The following is an 18252-nucleotide window of genomic DNA, read 5'->3' as shown; positions in this document are numbered from 1 at the left end:
ACACACACACAGTACAGTAACAGTAACAAAGGCAGCATTAAGTCCGGTGTGGTTGGTGCCACTCGCTCCGTTTGTCCTCCATCACTCACTGACTCGCGTGTTCGGTGCTGCGAACGTGACAGCAGACTTTTCATCAGGTGACCTCACAGCTCCTGTGGCAGCCATGTTGTCTCTGAAAGGGGTCTCTGTCTCAGACAGACAGTGGGACCAGTTCATCAGTCTGCCTGGGACAGTCCACCCTCATGTATCCTCCTGACAGCAGTTCCTCACATTTCTCTGTTAACGAACCCTTCATCATTTAGCTAAACCCTCGTCTTCTGTTCCTCTCCGACAGTCGGATGTTCAGACTGATTTCACTCTCATATCTGAACGCTAAATATTAACTACAGTCAGCCGCTCGCCGTTTTAGTTTAGCATAAAGACTGAAAACAACGGGAAACAGCTAGCCTGGCTCTGTTCAGAGTACCAGCAGCTCTGAACATCACTGCTGAACAGATCACATCTGGTTTGGTTCGTCTCTACAGGCTTTAATCTGTATGGACCACATCAGTCGTCCAGTGTCTCAGAGTGTCTCTGACCTGGACCACATCAGTCGTCCAGTGTCTCAGAGTGTCTCTGACCGGGACCATCGGTCGTCCACAGACTTTGAGGAACCAGCTGAGTCCCTGATGGATTTGATCATGGACTTTGTCCCAGGTTTTCGTTACAGAAGGCTCCTGCAGCTGCTGCTCAGTCACCACCTGGTTCAGCAGGTGAAGACAAAGTGTTGGTCCTTGGGGCTGATGAAGGTGATGATGAGGATGACCTCGTCACATCTCTGTGTTTCTGTTTCAGGTTCGGAGCTGTGTTCTTACGAGTTAGCGGGTCATAAATATCCCGGCCTTCCCGAAAGGTTCTCCAAATGTCCCAAACTTCCTGTTCCACCCAGGTACGTCACGCTTTACCTCCAACACCTTGCTATGTCTGCCCTCTGTGTCTCTGACCTCTGACCCCCTGACCTCTGATCCCTCCGACCTCTGACCCCTCTGACCCCTCTGGCCTCTGACCCCTCACCCTCTGACCCCCTGACCTCTGACCCCTCTGACCCCTCTGACCTCTGGCCCTCTGACCTCTGACCCCTGACCCCTCTGACCTCTGTGTGTCCTCAGTAAACCGTTGCCGGTGTTTAACCGCTGCACTCCGCTGGATGTTTCCTGCTATGCGAAGTTTGCGGAGGCCGTGGTGACGTTTGTTGGCGATAACAGCGTTCTGCACCGGCTGATCGCCGGCGTGGCCGCCAGTAAAGAGATCATCATCGGACTGTGCGTCCTCGCTCTGGGTGAGAAGCCGCCGCCTGCTCAGCAGCTGTCTGATGGTATAAAGTATGAGTATGTTTGAACACTGGACAGCTTGTCCCTCTCTGGATCTGTAGTGTTAGTATGGGACCGCCGTTTGATTAGAAGTCACATGTTCGTCTGTGTTTGTGTGCGTTTTGCCCTGAACTGTTGTCTGCAGGATGAACAACAAAACTTCTCTCGTCATGTTTATGTGACGCTGCAGTTTCATATGATGACATGACAGAAATCTAATATATACTGTGTCTCTCTGTCTGTCTCTCTGTCTCTCTGTCTGTCTCTGTCTTTCTGTCTGTCTGTCTGTCTCTCTGTGTCTGTGTCTCTGTCTCTCTCTGTCTGTCTGTCTCTCTCTGTCTCTGTCTGTCTGTCTGTCTCTCTGTGTCTGTGTCTCTCTGTCTCTCTGTCTGTCTCTGTCTTTCTGTCTGTCTGTCTCTGTCTCTCTGTGTGTCTCTCTGTCTGTCTCTCTGTGTCTGTGTCTCTGTGTCTCTCTGTCTGTCTCTGTCTTTCTGTCTGTCTGTCTCTCTGTGTCTGTGTCTCTCTGTCTGTCTCTGTCTTTCTGTCTGTCTTTCTGTGTGTCTCTCTGTGTGTCTGTCTGTCTCTCTGTCTGTGTGTCTGTCTCTGTCTGTCTGTCTCTCTCTCTGTGTGTCTGTGTGTCTGTCTCTCTGTGTGTCTGTCTGTCTGTGTGTCTGTCTCTGTCTCTGTCTCTCTGTCTTACTCTCTCTGTCTCTCTGTGTGTCTGTCTCTCTGTCTGTCTGTCTGTCTCTGTGTCTCTGTCTCTCTGTCTTACTCTCTCTGTCTCTCTGTGTGTCTGTCTCTCTGTCTGTCTGTCTGTCTCTGTGTCACTGTCTCTCTGTCTGTCTGTCTCTCTGTGTGTCTCTCTGTCTCTGTCTGTCTGTCTCTCTCTGTCTCTCTGTGTGTCTCTCTGTCTCTGTGTGTCTCTCTGTCTCTCTGTCTGTCTCTCTTGGTCTCTCTCTCTGTGTCTCTGTCTCTCTCTTTGTGTCTCTGCCTGTCTCTCTCTGTCTGTCTCTCTCTCTCTGTGTCACTGTCTCTCTGTCTGTCTCTCTGTGTGTCTGTCTGTCTGTCTCTCTGTCTGTCTGTCTCTCTGTGTGTCTGTCTCTGTCTCTCTGTCTGTCTCTCTCTCTCTGTGTCACTGTCTCTCTGTGTGTCTCTCTGTGTGTCTCTGTCTGTCTGTGTCTCTCTGTCTCTCTCTGTCTGTCTCTCTGTGTGTCTCTCTGTCTGTCTGTGTCTCTCTGTCTCTGTCTGTCTGTCTCTCTGTGTGTCTCTCTGTCTGTCTGTCTCTCTGTCTCTCTGTCTGTCTTTCAGTCCTCTCCATGGTCCTCATGGTGATCATTCGTTACATCTCAGCCGTCCTCGTCTGGATCCTGACCTCGCTGGTTGTCCTCGGGTCCCTCGGTGAGGTCACCTGCTGTTTATCAGGTTTAGTCTTTTTCTAATGAAGCAGACGAGTTTCTGACCGTGATCACGATGCGTCTGTGTCTTCAGCGGGGACCAGCGTCCTCTGGTGGCTCTACATCGACCACCGGCTGTATGGAAACGACACCACCACTAAAGTGGCGAAGGAGGTGAAGGAGGAGGTGGAGGTCAGCAGAGACAGCGGACAGGCGCTGCTCGTCTACGCCGTCGCCGCCACCGTGTTCACCGTACGAATGTCTGCTGTTACCAGACGTGAAACTGTTTCATCTATAGAACCTAACATCACAAATATATCTCAGAACCTGAACCTCGATCCACATAAAGAAAAACTCCTCAAAACCTTCAGTGGGGTCAAAGGAAGAAGGCTGATGAAGACGAGGAGAGGAGGGATCCCTCTTTTTTTTAATCTTTAACAGGAGAGTACAGATAAAATAAAAGAGGACGATCACAAACACAGATATAAGTTCAGTTTATAGAGAAAGTTAAATAATTAGATGAAATGAAAAAACACAAAGTAAAAATCAAGCAGCTCTGTCTGTCTCACACACACACACACACACACACACAGTACCCACAACCAGTGTTGTACTTTAACTAATACTGCAGTACTGTATAATGTAATAAGCCAGTATATAAACATAATATAGTACGATACTGTATGAGATATTGGAAGGTGGGATGATGTAATGTAGTGTATATATGTATATATATATATAAATATATAAAGTGTAGTACAGCATCGTATGAATTTATGATCGTCTTCATCCATTTTTCAAACTCAAACTTTCAGCTGCTTCAGTCTGTAACCACCCAGAGTGTTTGAAGCAGTTCGCCTGGTGCTCCAGCAGAGGGTGCTCTTTACATTCACTGCTGCAGCCAGTCAGTAAACTGAGCTAATCAATAACCCCGGAGGAGGACGGTCACGAGCTGATCACATCACCTGGACACGGAGACGTGTGAATGGTTGGACGTGTCTCAGCTTCTGACCGACCAACAGACTCCTGAGGTTTCCTTCAGAAAGCGACAGCACCGATGTAAACGAAAGAAAAGACTGACGACGAGAGCCCAGTTTTTTACGGGCCGACCCTTTAAGGAGCGTCTTCACCTCCTGGTTGCTCTCGGATCAGGATGATTCATGTCAGCTTGGTCTAAACTGAAGCTTCTGTGCTGTTTCAGATCATCCTGCTGCTGCTGATGCTGTTCATGAGGAAACGAGTCGCTCTGACCATCGCTCTGTTCCACGTGGCCGGGAAAGTCTTCATCCACCTCCCCCTCCTCACCCTGCAGCCCTTCGTCACCTTCCTAGCCCTCCTGTTCTTCTGGATCTACTGGATCCTGGTCCTGCTCTTCCTGGGAACCACCGGTCAGTGTAACTCAATCCTGTCAGTGTGGTTTCTGTTGGATAAAGGAGGTTTGTTTTTCTTCAATCAGCTGATCATCTCAAACTGTCCAACCTGAGAGCTTCTGAAATTCAACCAAAGAGTATTTCTTCTTTCACTGGAATCATTTTTAGACCTGCAGAGGTAAAACTGTACAGTTTCAGTTTCAATTTCTTTATAAATCAAATAATAGTAATAATAACAATAATAATAATAAATGTAATTTCGAGTGCACTTTTCACTGGCAGGATCTCAAAGTGCTACAAAGTTAAAAAGTTAGACAAAAAAAGAAAAAAAAAGTTAAAGCAGTGCTCAATGAAAACAGTAAACAGGTTAAAATCAGTTCATAATCAACATTCAGAGGCCTTTCTGAATTAAAAAGTTTTCAGGCCTGAGTCTAGGCTCTGAATAGCCCTCAGCTGGGTTGGGAGGCTGTACCAGAGGCTTGGTGCTGCCGAGCAGAAGGCTCGGTCTCCCATGGTGGAGAGCCTGGTGCTGGGGACTTGGGGGAGCAGGGTGTTAGTGGATCTGAGAGTGCGGGTGGTGGGCTGTAGGGTCAGGAGTTCTTGGAGGTAAGTGGGTGCAAGTCCATGGATGCATTTATAGGTGAGTAGCAAGATTTTATAATTGATCCGGGATGAACAGGGAGCCAGTGCAGGGATTTGAGGATGGGGGTGATGTGCTCGTATTTACGGGCTCTCATCAGGACCCTGGCAGTGCTGTTTTGGATGTGCTGCAGCTTCTGGATGGTTTTGCCAGCACAACACAAGTTGTTTTGTGACACTTTCCATACAGAGCAGGTCAGGAGCAAAGAGCCAACAGTTCCACCACGAACAAACGCTTGGTGACAGCGGCGAGGAAGAAAGGCCTCTTAAGAGGAACCTCGAACAGAACCCGACTCTTCACAAAGCATAAAGATCACACATGAATGTGAAGGAATAGACAGAATATTGTGTAGCTGAAATATATTTGATCTTCTCTGTCCTTCAGAAACAGAAGGCAGATGGTGACCATGTGCTCAGATAATCTCGGCGTCCACCTTGAACCTGAGCTGATTGTTTGGATCTTCTGAGCTGCAGGTTCATCATGTGTGAAGCCTCCATGTTTCAGTCTGTAGCTTCTCTGCAGCAGAGGCCATATCTGAAGCGGTGAAGCCAGCCTGTGTCTCTCTGGACATCATTCACTGGGTTTAGACATGTTCATGTAGAGAGAAGTTCAGTTTCACCAACAAACAAACTGAACTTCACTACACATGAGTCTGAACAGACGTGATGGAAAACTGTAACTCGACTGGTTTTCACACAGGTGATCGTTCTGGTCAGGCAATGCTTCATGTACAGTTAATATTCTGTTGTGGCGTATAACTTACGATGTTGGTGGGGGCGGTCTGTGTGATTCTACAGGGAACCCGGTCCAGAACGAGGAGACTGGTCTGACGGAGTTTAGACTGACTGGGCCTCTGCAGTACCTGACCTGGTACCATGCCGTGGGCTTGGTCTGGATCACTGAGTTCATCCTGGCTTGCCAGCAGATGACTGTGGCTGGAGCCGTGGTCACTTACTACTTCACCAGGTGAGTCCACACCTGCACACACCTGGTGGAGAGCAGAGGCAGGCTAGATGTTTCCCTCTATGAAGATAAAATAGCTGTTTCCCCTGTGTCCAGTCTTGATGCTAGGCTAAGCTAACCAGCTGCTGGCTGTAGCTCCATATTCAGCGTACAGGCATGAGAATGGAATCCATCTGAACGTTGACCGTGAACTCTCAGAGATGGTTACAGTGCTAACGTCCCGCCCTCTGCCTTGGGAAGATGTCTGCTTCCTGTTTCACACTGGGGGCACAGTGAGGGTCGTGTTGTTTGACTTCTCCAGTGCTTTCAACACGATCCAGCCATCACTGCTGAGGGGGAAGCTGGAAGGAGGCGGAGTAGACTGTCACCTGGCTGCATGGACCATCGACTCCCTCACCAACAGACCTCAGTATGTGAGGCTTCAGGACTGTGTGTCGGACGTGGCAGTTTGCAGCACCGGGGCTCCACAGGGTACTGTGCTCTCTCCTTTCCTCTCCACCCTCTACACATCGGACTTCAGACACAACACAACCAGCTGCACCTCCAGAAGTTCTCTGATGATACAGCCATCGTTGGATGTGTATCACAGGGGAACGATTTGAATACAGGGAAGTCATCGCTAACTTTGTCGACTGGTGTGGACTAAACCACCTGCACATCAATGCCAGCAAGACCAAGGAGATGGTGATAGACTTCAGCAGGGAGGTACCACAGACTACACCGGTGAGCATCCAGGGCTTGGACATTGAGATCCTGGAGGAGTACAGATACCTGGTGTCCACCTTAACAACGAACTGGACTGGTCCATGAACACTGATGTCCTGTACAGGAAGGACCAAAGTCGTCTCCATCTGCTGAGAAGACTGAGGTCCTTTGGAGTATGTAGGACATTACTGAGGACTTTCTATGACTCTGTGGTTGCATCTGCAGTCTTTTACGCAGTGGTCTGCTGGGGCTGTGGAAGCTCTGAGAGAGACAGAAAGAGACTGAACAACTGGTCAGGAGAGCTGGTTCTGTCCTGGACTGTCCTCTGGACACCATCGAGGAGGTGGGTGAGAGGAGCTAAATATCCAACATGATCATATCCTTGTCTCTCAGTTACTGTGGTAAAGATGGATCACAGTGCGTCCAGGAGCAGGTGACCAGCTGTGAGTCTGCAGGACGATCATTTGTGGAGACATGTAGACGTCCGTCCCCTCAGACGGTCTCCTGACGTACGTCTTCGTTCAGCCATCCTCATAGTCTTCTACATTACACTGAGCTGAAGACAGAATGACTCGCGTGTTCATGGATGCAGGTCCTCTGCCGTCATCCATCATGGCTCCTCCAGGCAGCGTCTGAGGTGGAGACTTTGGGGGAAATCCAGCAGATTGAAATAAAACTGGATGATCCTTTAAATGTTAAAAAACTCCAGTTCTGATATCTTCAAACACACCTCATGAGTGATCTCAGTTTCCATGAACAAGCTTCAGTGAACCGAAACAATGAGAACTTTGTGTTTCAGGGACAAGAACCGACTCCCGGTGACCCCAATCCTGTCTTCGATCCTGAGGCTGGTCAGGTATCACCTGGGCACGGTCGCTAAAGGATCCTTCATCATCACGCTGGTCAAGATTCCCCGACTCATCCTCATGTACATCCACAACCAGCTCAAAGGAAAGGTACGAGCCGAGTCTTAACACCACACTGACAGACGAACAATCCTCAAACCTTCTTTCAGGGTTTCAGGATTCAAGTTAATGTTGAGAGAAAACGTAGAAACGGTTGTTAGAGATTTTAACTGGTGTTATTTGATCACTCAGTCACGGCCTCAGGAAGTATTTTCTGTTTGTGTTAAATGTTGTTAATATTAGTTAGTTATTGTTGACGGCTCTGCTGATCAGCGTCAGGATTAAACCGTTTCAGACTGTCTTCAGCTGCAGCTCAGGGTCAACACCGTTAGCTTCAGCTGCTGCTGCTGCTGCTTTGATTATTGATGAACTATCAGCCGATCTCGTCTTCGTGTGTTTCAGGAGAACGCGTGTGCTCGCTGTCTGCTGAAAACTTGTATCTGCTGTCTATGGTGTTTGGAGAAGTGCCTCAACTATCTCAATCAGGTAACAAGCGACACCAACTCCTCTTTACCTCCTCTTCTTTTCATCCTGACTTCCTCACCTGTGGTTTTATTTCCCAGAATGCATATGCAGCCACAGCCATCAACAGCACCAGTTTCTGCACGTCTGCGCGCGACGCCTTCGTGATCCTGGTGGAAAACGCTCTGCGCGTGGCCACAATCAACGCCATCGGAGACTTCGTGCTCTTCTTGGGGAAGGTGAGACGGGAGCTCGGTCTGGACCTGGGTCTGACTCGTGTTTCCTACCAGGTCTGAACTGGTTCTGGTCCCAGTGACCACGTACAGAACCAGACTGACAGAGTACAGACATGTTAGTACCCATTAAACACTACATTGACTCTCTCTGATACCTTTGCTCAGACAGACAAGATGAACGTGTTGAGACGTGTTGGACAGACTGATCCCCGTCTCTGGACTGAACTCATTATCCCTCGTATTCTTTCTTTCTCTGTTGCTTTGACATTCAGTATTTTTCTGTCTCTGGCACGGACTCATTCAGACGTCCGCCCTCTTTAAATCAACCTGTGTGTTTGCTCAGATCCTGATCGTCACGTCGACGGCGTTCGCCGGCGTCCTCCTCCTGAACTACCAGCGGGATTACACCGAGTGGCTGCTGCCTCTGATCATCGTGTGTCTCTTCTCCTTCCTGGTGGCTCACTGCTTCCTGTCCATCTTTGAGATCGTGGTGGACGTCCTCTTCCTGTGCTTCGCCATCGACACCAAGTACAACGACGGCACTCCGGGGAAGGAGTTCTTCATGGACAAAGCTCTGATGGTGAGACAGCGCTGCACCGAACACGTTTTATATGAAGCTGAATAAAGCTCAGGCTGCAGAAACCTGCCGGGTCCGTCTGACCGCGGTCCAGCAGCAGCCGTCGCGGTTGTGTTGTTAGAAAATATCTTCATCTCTTTGTAATTCTTTGAAACTAGTCTTCGTTCTGTCAGAAGGGACGGTGTTTGAAAGATGAAGGTGAAATGATGTCAGTAAACTGTGACTCAATGAATTCACTTCAACGTGTTGAACTGGAAGTGTTCAGCCGTCACGATCAATGGCAGCAGATGATTGACAGGAATGATTGCTTCTGATTGATTGACTGATTGATTTTAGTTTGTTTTTGATTTGATGGTTAAAGTCATGATATTAGTTCACGACACCTTCATAAATCTTATTGTGACACGTGACACGGATCACGATGCTAACAGTAACGTGATGTATTGACGTGTTCTCGCCACGTGCAGCTGAATCACTTCCTGTCAGATCAGACTCTCTCATGTTGCAGAGAATTGTGGGAGTTTGTCTTGTGCTTCTGACTCTCCACCTTCACGTTTATCCTCCACCTCTGTGTTTATCGCCCCTTCCCTGTGGCCCCGCCCCTGCAGGAGTTCGTGGAGAGCAGCCGGCGGTTGGAGCGGGCGGTGGAGCGTGGGCGGAGCCGGGTGAAGGAGGTGGTGTCGGAGGGGGCGGAGATGAAGCCCATGGTGAGTGACAGTGGCAGTGGAGGGGGCGTGGCCAGGCGGAAGAGCTTGTCGGAGGAGCCGGAGGTGGGGACAGGGCTGGATGGGGGCGGGGGAGAGTGGGAGGATCTTCAAGAGTTCCAGGTGTACTACCTGCTGGTCGGAGTGCTGGTGGACTGGGTGCTGATGGAGCAGAGTGGCTTCGTCCTCTGTCTCAGCGAGGACGTCGTCCTCTTCCTCTGCGTCTACCTGCCCACCTCCACCCTTTTCCTGTTTGTCAGCCTGCTGCACACGCCAAGCTCCGCCCCCTCCAACACCACCACAAAATCAGCCGTCGTCACCGCCGCGTGCTAACAGATGTGCTTATGGACATGTGCTAACTGCTGCATGCTAATGGACATGTGCTAACTGCTGCATATTAACGGACATGTGCTAATAGATATGTGCTAACTGACACACGCTAACTGATGCACACAGTCCTGAGCATGCTAACCTGCCTCATCATCATCATCATCATCATCATCATCTTCATCTTCATCACAGCTGCTTCTTCCTCAACATCTGGAATGTTGTCTTCGTTAACGTTCTGCTCGTGTCTTTTGTACTTTTGTATCTTTCTGTTTTTGTAATGAAGTCTCTGTCGCAGCTCTTTTTCTGTTCGGCCTTCGTCTCACCGCAGTGCTTTACGGACTCAGCAGAGCCTCGGGCTCCAGGTTTCTGCTCCTCTTCTGTTTACATTACTGCATCACGTGATTGGCTCTGGTTTCAAAGTGACGGTGACAGACAGGAAGTTGGATTGAAGTTGATTGGTCGAACACGTGTCTGCTGGGTCCTAATGTCTGCTCCGCTTCCAACAAGAACAACCTTTAGGTTCATCACCAGACCGGACGTCACGGAGGGACTTTACATTTGGATGCCAATGTTCAGTAGACTCAGTTTGTTTAAATTTGAATTATTTTCAGCCACAAAAGAAGAAACAAAGTAAACAGAGGACTTCTGCTCCTGGTCGTGTGGAGAAGGTGTAGAAACACCTTTAGACCTTCAGGCTTGAAGCCTCCTTGATGTTCAGAGAAGGAATTATCGTGTAATTCACAGGAAAACAAATCCATCTTTAGACCAGCATCCAAAATCACATCTGTTTATTTCTCCATTTCATTTATTAATCGTCTCAACAGCTAAAGTTTGGAATCACTGAAGTAGAGAAACTTCACATGAAGTATAATGAGGAAAGGTGCCAGCTCTCATCTCAGTGTGGATTAGACAGGTCCCTGATCAGGGTCCGAACAAGGTCTGGAGCAACATACAGGAAGAAGGTCTAGAAGGTGCCAGCTGTGATCAGATATAGTGATGACACCGTTTACCCTGAGAACATGTGACAGTCAGCAGCTTCCAGTTTGTTCAGGTGATGCAGGAATAACAGCAGCTCGATCTCTGTATTATAACTCTAGTGGCAGTCTTTCTGTCAATGTTTCACCTCAAGGTGAAGGCGCTCAGGTGTTTATGACACCCGACACCGACCTGTTAAAGATAATCCCTTTGAATTGAGTGATTAAATGTGAAAGTCACGATAATAAAAATGTAAAGACCTTCTGTTCAGTGTGGTGGTGGACTCATGACTCGCTCCGGCTCTGCTGACCGGTCAGCCTGCTGTTTCACCACCTGACTACCCATGATCCTTCACTCTCACCTCCATTTCTTTCATAACCCCCTCACTGACCCCGCCTGTCGTCCTCCGTCCTGTTTGTTTTATTGTGAACAACGATGAAACTGTTAACCATGTGGACTCATTTCCTGTTTCAGGCTCCTGGGACGAGTTCAGCTTGACCAAAATCAGCCAATGGGACTTCTTAAAAAAAAGAGACATTCCAAATGTTTATTTTTACCAACGTGTAACATGTTTACTATGGTTTCACTCCAGGGAAAACAATATTTTAATAAGAAACTGTAAAAACGTAACAATGTAATGAAGCACTTTATATTGAAGCGCTGCAGATTTTAAACCGGCTGATGCATTTTTTCGTAGTGATGTCCTTTTTTATAAGACTAAAGCATCTCGTCTCACTCCGAACTCGTCGTCTCTGCTCACACTTCAGTTCCTAACGGTTTTAGCGAAGCGCCTTTTTCTTTTTCGTCAAAGTCGACGTCGTGGAGACGAGCTGCGGATCACGTGACACCAACGCAAACTCCTGGCCTGGACTCCGTGTTGGATCGGGAGCACTGTGATGTCATCAGAGGGGTGGAGTCTGTGGACAGGTGGAACAGCAGCCAGAAAGCTCAACGTTTGATTGGTGGATAAGATCAGAAGAGGGGGTCAAAGGTCAGACGGGCTCTGCTGCAGCTTTTCTTCTGTCGGTCAGCTGATCAGGGTTTGCGTGTACATGAGACTGACGGGACGCACTGCGAGCAGATCGATCAGCATGTATGAGTGATCGGTATCCGTCCGATCAATTCTACTCCTGGTTGAGCTTCGAGCGACTCGTTTGTCTCATTCAGCGGGCCGTTCGTTTTCTATTTCTGCTGCTCATATGAAAAGTCAGGATCTTCAGATGTTCACGTCTGGTTTGATGACTCTTAACGATCTTTATGGGTCCGAAGGTTCGGACGCAGTCTGAAACAGACCTGTTGAAAACCATAAAAAGTTCATCCAGCATGAAACCAGTTAAAACCGGATACTGATTCGTCATTGCTCGTCATTTAAAGACCTGTTAAACCTCATGATGAATCTTTTACTGAAACGTGATGCTGCGGTTGCTTTTTTGCTTTCTGATTGGATGCTGCCAAGGATGTTACTTAGCAACCGATTTGCACATTACTAACGTCTTTACTAGCTAAGGCTTCTCTTACGTCTGATGGGTGTAACCTGATTTCAAAACTTGCGAGTTTGAAACTAGTTCGTAGTTACTGAGAACTTGGGAGACGGGTGTGACCTGGTCCTGGTCTTGTAGAAGTCCTGAGATAAACGTCTTATTATTTTAATTTTAATTATTTGAGTTCATGTTTATTTCAAATGTATATTCTCCTTTTCCTAATTGACGTTGTGGCTACTAACTTTCTAACAGAGGGTGTCACTCCAGCATCGGTTGGTTAACAGGTAAACCGAGAGCAGACTCATCATCATACACACCAAATCCTCCGATTCTGATTGGCTGTCGATGGCTGACGAAGGCCTGTCAAACAGTTAGCGTTGCAGTGACGTTTGCTCGCAGTGCCACGCCCGTTTCAGACTCCATGCTAGAGGTGTCATCATGTGGGCGGGGCCTCTACTCACATTAAACGAATCTAGTCAATGGGTCAGCATTGACCTCTCATCCACACGGGGGCTCTCCACAAACAGCGACAACCTGCAAGGTGAGGTTCATGTGATCAACAGGGGTAGCCAAGCTAGCACTGTTGCCAAGTCTGCTAGCATGTTTCCCGGCAGCTGTCGACCACTGGCTTTCTAAGCTGTTAGCACGTTACCTATGACCCACGCTGACTGTGTGGGTGATCATGTTCCTGTTTGAAAAATGTTTCTGACACTTTGAAGGAGGAACTGATGTTGTTTACTGAGTCCTCTTAATCATCAAGATATTAACCGATTGCTGAACAACAGGTCCACACTGACGACAGAAGTGTAATAAATCAGATGAGCCCTTTGTGGAGCTAATAACAAAACATAACTGTGGCTTTTAGCCATGTTAGCGGCTCTGTGAAAATGTCTTTCCCCTCAGGATGAACATCAGGTCGACAGCATACCTGCTGAACTGATGACATTCACATCAGCCTCAGCTGGACTTTACTGCTAATTAGCTAATGTTAGCATGTTGAGACGCTAAACTAGAGATGGAGAAAATGGTAAACATGATACCTGCTAAACATCAGCATGTTAACATTGAGCATTTAGCTCAAAGTACTATCTCGTGGAGCTTGAGAATAATGTAATTTTGAAGTCCTCCATGATTATTTTTACTTTTTAAAATTTTACAGTGATCAAATCATAATTTGTCAAAAAAGAAAAGCAGCAGGTTTAACAGCTTTACTGCGTTCTGTTCTCTCACTGGGTCTCTTCTACAAAAGATAACAAGCTAGCACAGCTAAAACTAGCCTACTGACGACTTGTCTTTGACAGTCACATGACTCTCACCTTGCAGGTCATACTGGTCCGTTGATGGTCCCTGTTGTGGAGGATTTAAAGTATTTGGTAGTGTCTTGGAGTCTGTGATTGGCGTCAACGTCCTGTCAGCTGACCTGTGACGAAGATGATTGACAGTGAAACTGTTGTCATTTACACAAACCTTCACTTGGATCCAATTTCCTGTCCTGGAGTTCGATGTCTTCGCTGTCTGAAACCTCCATGGCGTCAGGTCGAAGGGTTGTTTCTATGATGAGTCCAGAGAAGAAAAAAGAGGGATGTGGTGCGGGCGCAGCTTCCTGCGGAGGTGACAGCGGAGTTCAGACAGCAATAAAACAAACTGCATCATGTGACCACAACAACAACAAGTCTTCCTGCTTCTGTTGGTTCAGCATGGTCCAGGTTTTAAGCTCAGACAGGAAGTCGAGCGTCTGAGGTTAACGTTCAACATCAGTTCTTCACTGACCGAGCGACCTGAGAGAACGTCGTCTCAGTGCTCTCGAGTCCAAAGGACGCAGCGGAAAGCTCAGAGGAAAGCTAGTCAGTGGACCTTCGAGTAGTTTTGTCTCATGTTTGGGCAACACTTCCAGAAACAGGCAACACCATCAGCAACCAGCAGAAATCTGGCTGGTGACTAAGCGTCGAGGTGTGACGACTCGCGGTTCTCTGCTGTCGTCCTGGTTGTCCACCATGTTGCCTTGTTGCTGTCGGGCTGAATCCAAACGTCCACCCTGCAGACCTTCAGTTTGAGCCCTGCAGGCTGTCACAGGCTGTCACTCGTTTCTATGGAGATGAATCAAAACTCGTATCACTCGCCGTCTTCATCGTGTCAAATTGATCAAGTTATTATTGAGAACTAGGAGCGACAAAGCGAGCAGCTCAGGGTGGAGAGCTGCAGGTCTGAGCTGTTTTCCCTCTTTCTCATCTCAAATGTTTCTTTCATGGATGCATTAATGGACGCGTTGATAGATGAGATCTGCCGTCTCCACTCGTCTCGCTCTCAGGTTTTCCCGGCGGTGATGAAAGAGTGACAGAAACAACATTAAAATGAGGGAGGTTAATAAAGTGCAGCTTGAAGTGTGGACGTTTAGGTTCAGTCTCAGCGGGTTCATCAGTTCGTCGACCCGCTGACATGTTTCTGTGAGAATGTGAAGAAAAGTTTGTTGCTGTGACGACGAACGTCGATCTTTGTGCAGTTTTAAAGGTGATTTTCTGTCCTGAGGTGCGACAGGTGCATCCGATGTGTTTGTGTTCTCAGAGGACGGACAGTTTTCAGGCTGCGACTGTTCTCATCATCCACCTCCTTCACTTCAAAAGATGAACCGGTCAGAGAGTTTCTCCTCTAAAATCTGATCTGAGAGCTGTTTCCACTGATAAACCCCACAGAGGAGCACACAGATCCCGAGGATAGACACAAAAGATCTCTTCATGTAGTCTTCTTCTGACCCTCGCTGAGATCTGGCTTTGAAATATTAAGAGCATGTGAGTTTAAAAGCTGATGCAGTGAGTCAGTGGTCGCAGGACGCGATGCTCCGAGCATGTTAACTAATTGCACTAAAGATGGAGTTCTTTCAACGTAGATTAAAGTAGCTGTGAAGTATTTTAGATGAACAGTGTTTGTAGCTCAGATATTAACACACACATTTATTCATGTCCGAACGTCCCGACAAGAAAAAAACTTTAAAAGCAACCGAGGGAACGATTTTAAACTCTCAGATACATTTCCACGTGTTTGGTTTGGATCATGTGACCACTGTTGCCGGGCAGATTCAGCTGCTGATGCAGAAACTGAAGAGTTTCATTCCAACATCAAATAAATGTGACTGAAGTGATTTTTGCAGAAAATTAGTTCTGGATTACTTATTTTCTCTTTTGTCTAAAGAGGTTCAGCTTACTAATCAAATCTGTGGAAGTCTTCCAAATAATTCTCTACAACCTGGATCCAAACAGACTGAACTCTGAATAAAACCAGAACCAATCGTTTCCATCAAACTGATTCCTGACAGCAGTTTCCTGAAGTGTTCCTGAGTCCAGGTATTAATCTCTTTATCCAATCACGTCGCTCCATCCTCGCTGTGAACCACTGAGCCTTTCAATCATGATACTCTCACCTGTTACCAATCAGCCTGTTTACCTGTGGAATGATCCAAACAGGTGTTTTTGGAGCGTCCCACATCTTTCCCAGTCTTTAGTTGCTCCTGTCACAACGTGTTTGAAACGTGTTGCTGCATCAGATTCAGAATCAGCAGATATTTACAGAAATCAGTGAAGCTGATGAGCTCAGACAGTAAATATATTGACTTTGTGCTGATTTCGGGATCAGCAGGTGATCACATCCTGTTGATTTGTTTTACACAGAGTATCAGCTGCTTTGGAATCAGGGTTGTGAGACGTTTCTTGGAAATGACATAATAAAAAATGAAATAACAAATTATTTTTTTGCAGGAAACATCTTGGACATTATTAGGAAGTAAATCATACCTGTAAAGTTCAGTTTTTCTGATATTAAAGAAAGAAGGACACTCAGAGCTCCATTTAGGCCAACAGTCCACGTTCCACGTACAAACCTGCGAGCGTGACCTCTGTATATGTCTGGAAATATTTCCCAAACCATTAGTACCACATGGTTGTGCTTGGCGGAAGCCTCATTAGCTCATTTATTACGTACTTCTGAACTGAAAATATTTCACTTAAATTACAAATGATGTTTCCATAAAAACACCTTAGTTTGAGAGGAATCTGTGTATTTCACAGTTAACAGTATTCATACAGCTTAAAAAGACTGAAGGTAAAAATGCTAAAAGTTATTCACTCATTTACTCAGATGTTATTAGCATCGTGAGGTCTGTTACGTTATCTTTGTGAAATATTTAAAATCTTCTGGACTGACATCATTTTTAAATTTATCAAGTTTCAGGTACCTCCTCTATTCTTCACTCTGAACAGATATTAGCATGCTAACATTAGCTTTATCAGCTGATAGTTAGCGACGGTTAGTGGCTGTAAATATTTAGTAACAACTTATCTCACCTGTGATTCAGATGAGTTTTAGGGACCTGACGATGATTTTTCCTGAAATCTAAATTGAGACTGTTGTGATGAAACTTTTCAGATCCTCTGTTGCCCGTTGACCAACAATTTGTTTCAGTCACCAATCCAACCAATCAGCACACACAGGAGAAGCTCCACCTGCTGAAGGTGTTGGGTCGACAGGTGAGCCGTGGGTTAGGGACACTTCAGTCAGGATGTTTACGCATATGATGGGTTGGCGTCAGGGTGGAGGGGTAGTAGATACACGAGGTCAGGGAAAGAGGTTCCAGCTGGACTGGATCACCAGTCAGCCTTCATTTTCCAGGTGATCGTACCTGGTGGCAGACGGAACTGCAGAGTGAAAACGAGGCTCATAGAGTCGTTGTCGTTTGTTGCTTCAGAATCACACGTTAAAGCAAAAAAACTTGTCTATTGGCACTTTAAATATTTCAGTATCTCACTCACCTGGTAACGGTGACATCATAGCTGATGTCTTTCTGTGGTTGGTTGTTTCTGTCGAAGGTAAACTGAATGAGAAGCTGCTGCAGACTCAGTCTGAATCTGTTAGCGCACCGCACAGAGAAACACTCTAACGTTTACAAAAACGCTTCAGAGCCTGTTTTCATTCAGAAAAATGTGTTAGCTGTTAGCATGTAGCTTGTTAACACAGGCCTTGGAGCCCGCGAGCAGCCTGAAACTATTCAAAAATGCTAACGAAAGTAAGAAAACATGATTAAAAGTCTCGTTACTCCTCAAATTTGGGGTGAATCCATTAAACTAGACTGTTGCTGTTCTCTTCACGTACGTAGAAACGATGTGTGAGGAAGCATCTCGTCTTCAAGGCCACAGAAGGAAAAGGAAACAGTTAAAGTGCGTCATGAAATGTAGCTTTGCTGGAAGCTCAGTGAGGAAGTGACCGCTCGTGGCTATGAATGAACTACTGGAGCTGCCGAGCTAACTGCCAGCCAGCCAGCGAGATGCTAGCACGAGCGATTCACATTAGCAGTTTTGCATCTGTGAACTCAACCGTTGATCAAATCGTTAGTCGTAACGCGTATCGGCTCATATCAATAAGGACCCAATCGACTGGAGCATCCCTAACTGCGGTGAATTCACTCACTCGTTCGTTTTCTAACTTGACTTTTTGGTCGTCATGGTTACTGCATCTGAAATAACCCACGTTCAATCCGAGGACTGTTCTTAGCTTCCCTCAGCCCTGATCACTTCAGATGAAGGGCTGCTGCGGAGAAGCTGATCCAGAACAACTTGCATGTCCATATTTGTGTGCTCTGGATCGCAGCGTCACCTTCGTACGATGCGAGCGATCCGCCGTTAGAATCACAGGACTGAAAACGTCGTACATTAGTCTTCACGCGAGGGACGGATACATAGCAAAAACAAGTTAAGACTTTAGGCTGACACACAAGTTTAACTGTCAGGTGTAACACTAGTGTTTAGGTTTTCTCTGCAGTAAGACGTTGTTTGTAACATTGGAGAACTTTTTCTTTTGATCTGGGTTGACTTTTTATATTTATCATTTCTTATGTATATTTGTTTTTTAAGAAAAATAATAAAATGGAAACTTTCAGTCTGAGTCTGAAATCTGTTTACTGAACAGCACGACGAAAAAAAGACGTTGCTGATTTTTATATTGTGTATTTCTTACATGACATTTTTCTACCAAACTGTTATTTCAAGAATTATTTCATTATCAGTTCATCTCCGTTATTTTTATGATGAAAATGTCTGACGATATAAAACTGACCAACAGGCAGAAACCCAAATATATATTCACTTCACTGAGATAGAAAACAGAAAAACAGCTGT

The 18252-nt window shown here is 46.6% G+C and overlaps 1 protein-coding gene across 2 annotated transcripts in view; it reads left to right on the top strand.

The window, feature by feature from the left end:
• slc44a1b (solute carrier family 44 member 1b) overlaps positions 1–11605 on the top strand; it is a 24573-nt gene extending 12968 nt beyond the window's left edge. The window contains exons 5-16 of one of the 2 annotated variants that reach the window (XM_041943908.1): positions 835–928; positions 1149–1318; positions 2658–2747; positions 2838–2995; positions 3945–4131; positions 5551–5719; positions 7221–7377; positions 7729–7812; positions 7890–8027; positions 8368–8604; positions 9210–9308; positions 11085–11605. In XM_041943908.1, the coding sequence (XP_041799842.1) occupies positions 835–928; positions 1149–1318; positions 2658–2747; positions 2838–2995; positions 3945–4131; positions 5551–5719; positions 7221–7377; positions 7729–7812; positions 7890–8027; positions 8368–8604; positions 9210–9308; positions 11085–11108 (1607 nt within the window). In that variant the 3' untranslated portion in view covers positions 11109–11605. Of the gene's footprint in view, positions 1–834; positions 929–1148; positions 1319–2657; positions 2748–2837; positions 2996–3944; positions 4132–5550; positions 5720–7220; positions 7378–7728; positions 7813–7889; positions 8028–8367; positions 8605–9209; positions 10813–11084 lie in introns of those variants that run through there. The other variant, XM_041943906.1, reaches the window with a different exon arrangement.
• Positions 11606–18252: the final 6647 nt, after the last annotated feature.

The sequence above is a fragment of the Chelmon rostratus genome, chromosome 9, assembly GCF_017976325.1.
Source record: "Chelmon rostratus isolate fCheRos1 chromosome 9, fCheRos1.pri, whole genome shotgun sequence".
NCBI classification, from domain to species: domain Eukaryota; kingdom Metazoa; phylum Chordata; class Actinopteri; order Chaetodontiformes; family Chaetodontidae; genus Chelmon; species Chelmon rostratus.
The sequence above is the reverse complement of the archived record's forward strand: the minus strand, read 5'-3'. Positions and strand labels throughout refer to the sequence as shown.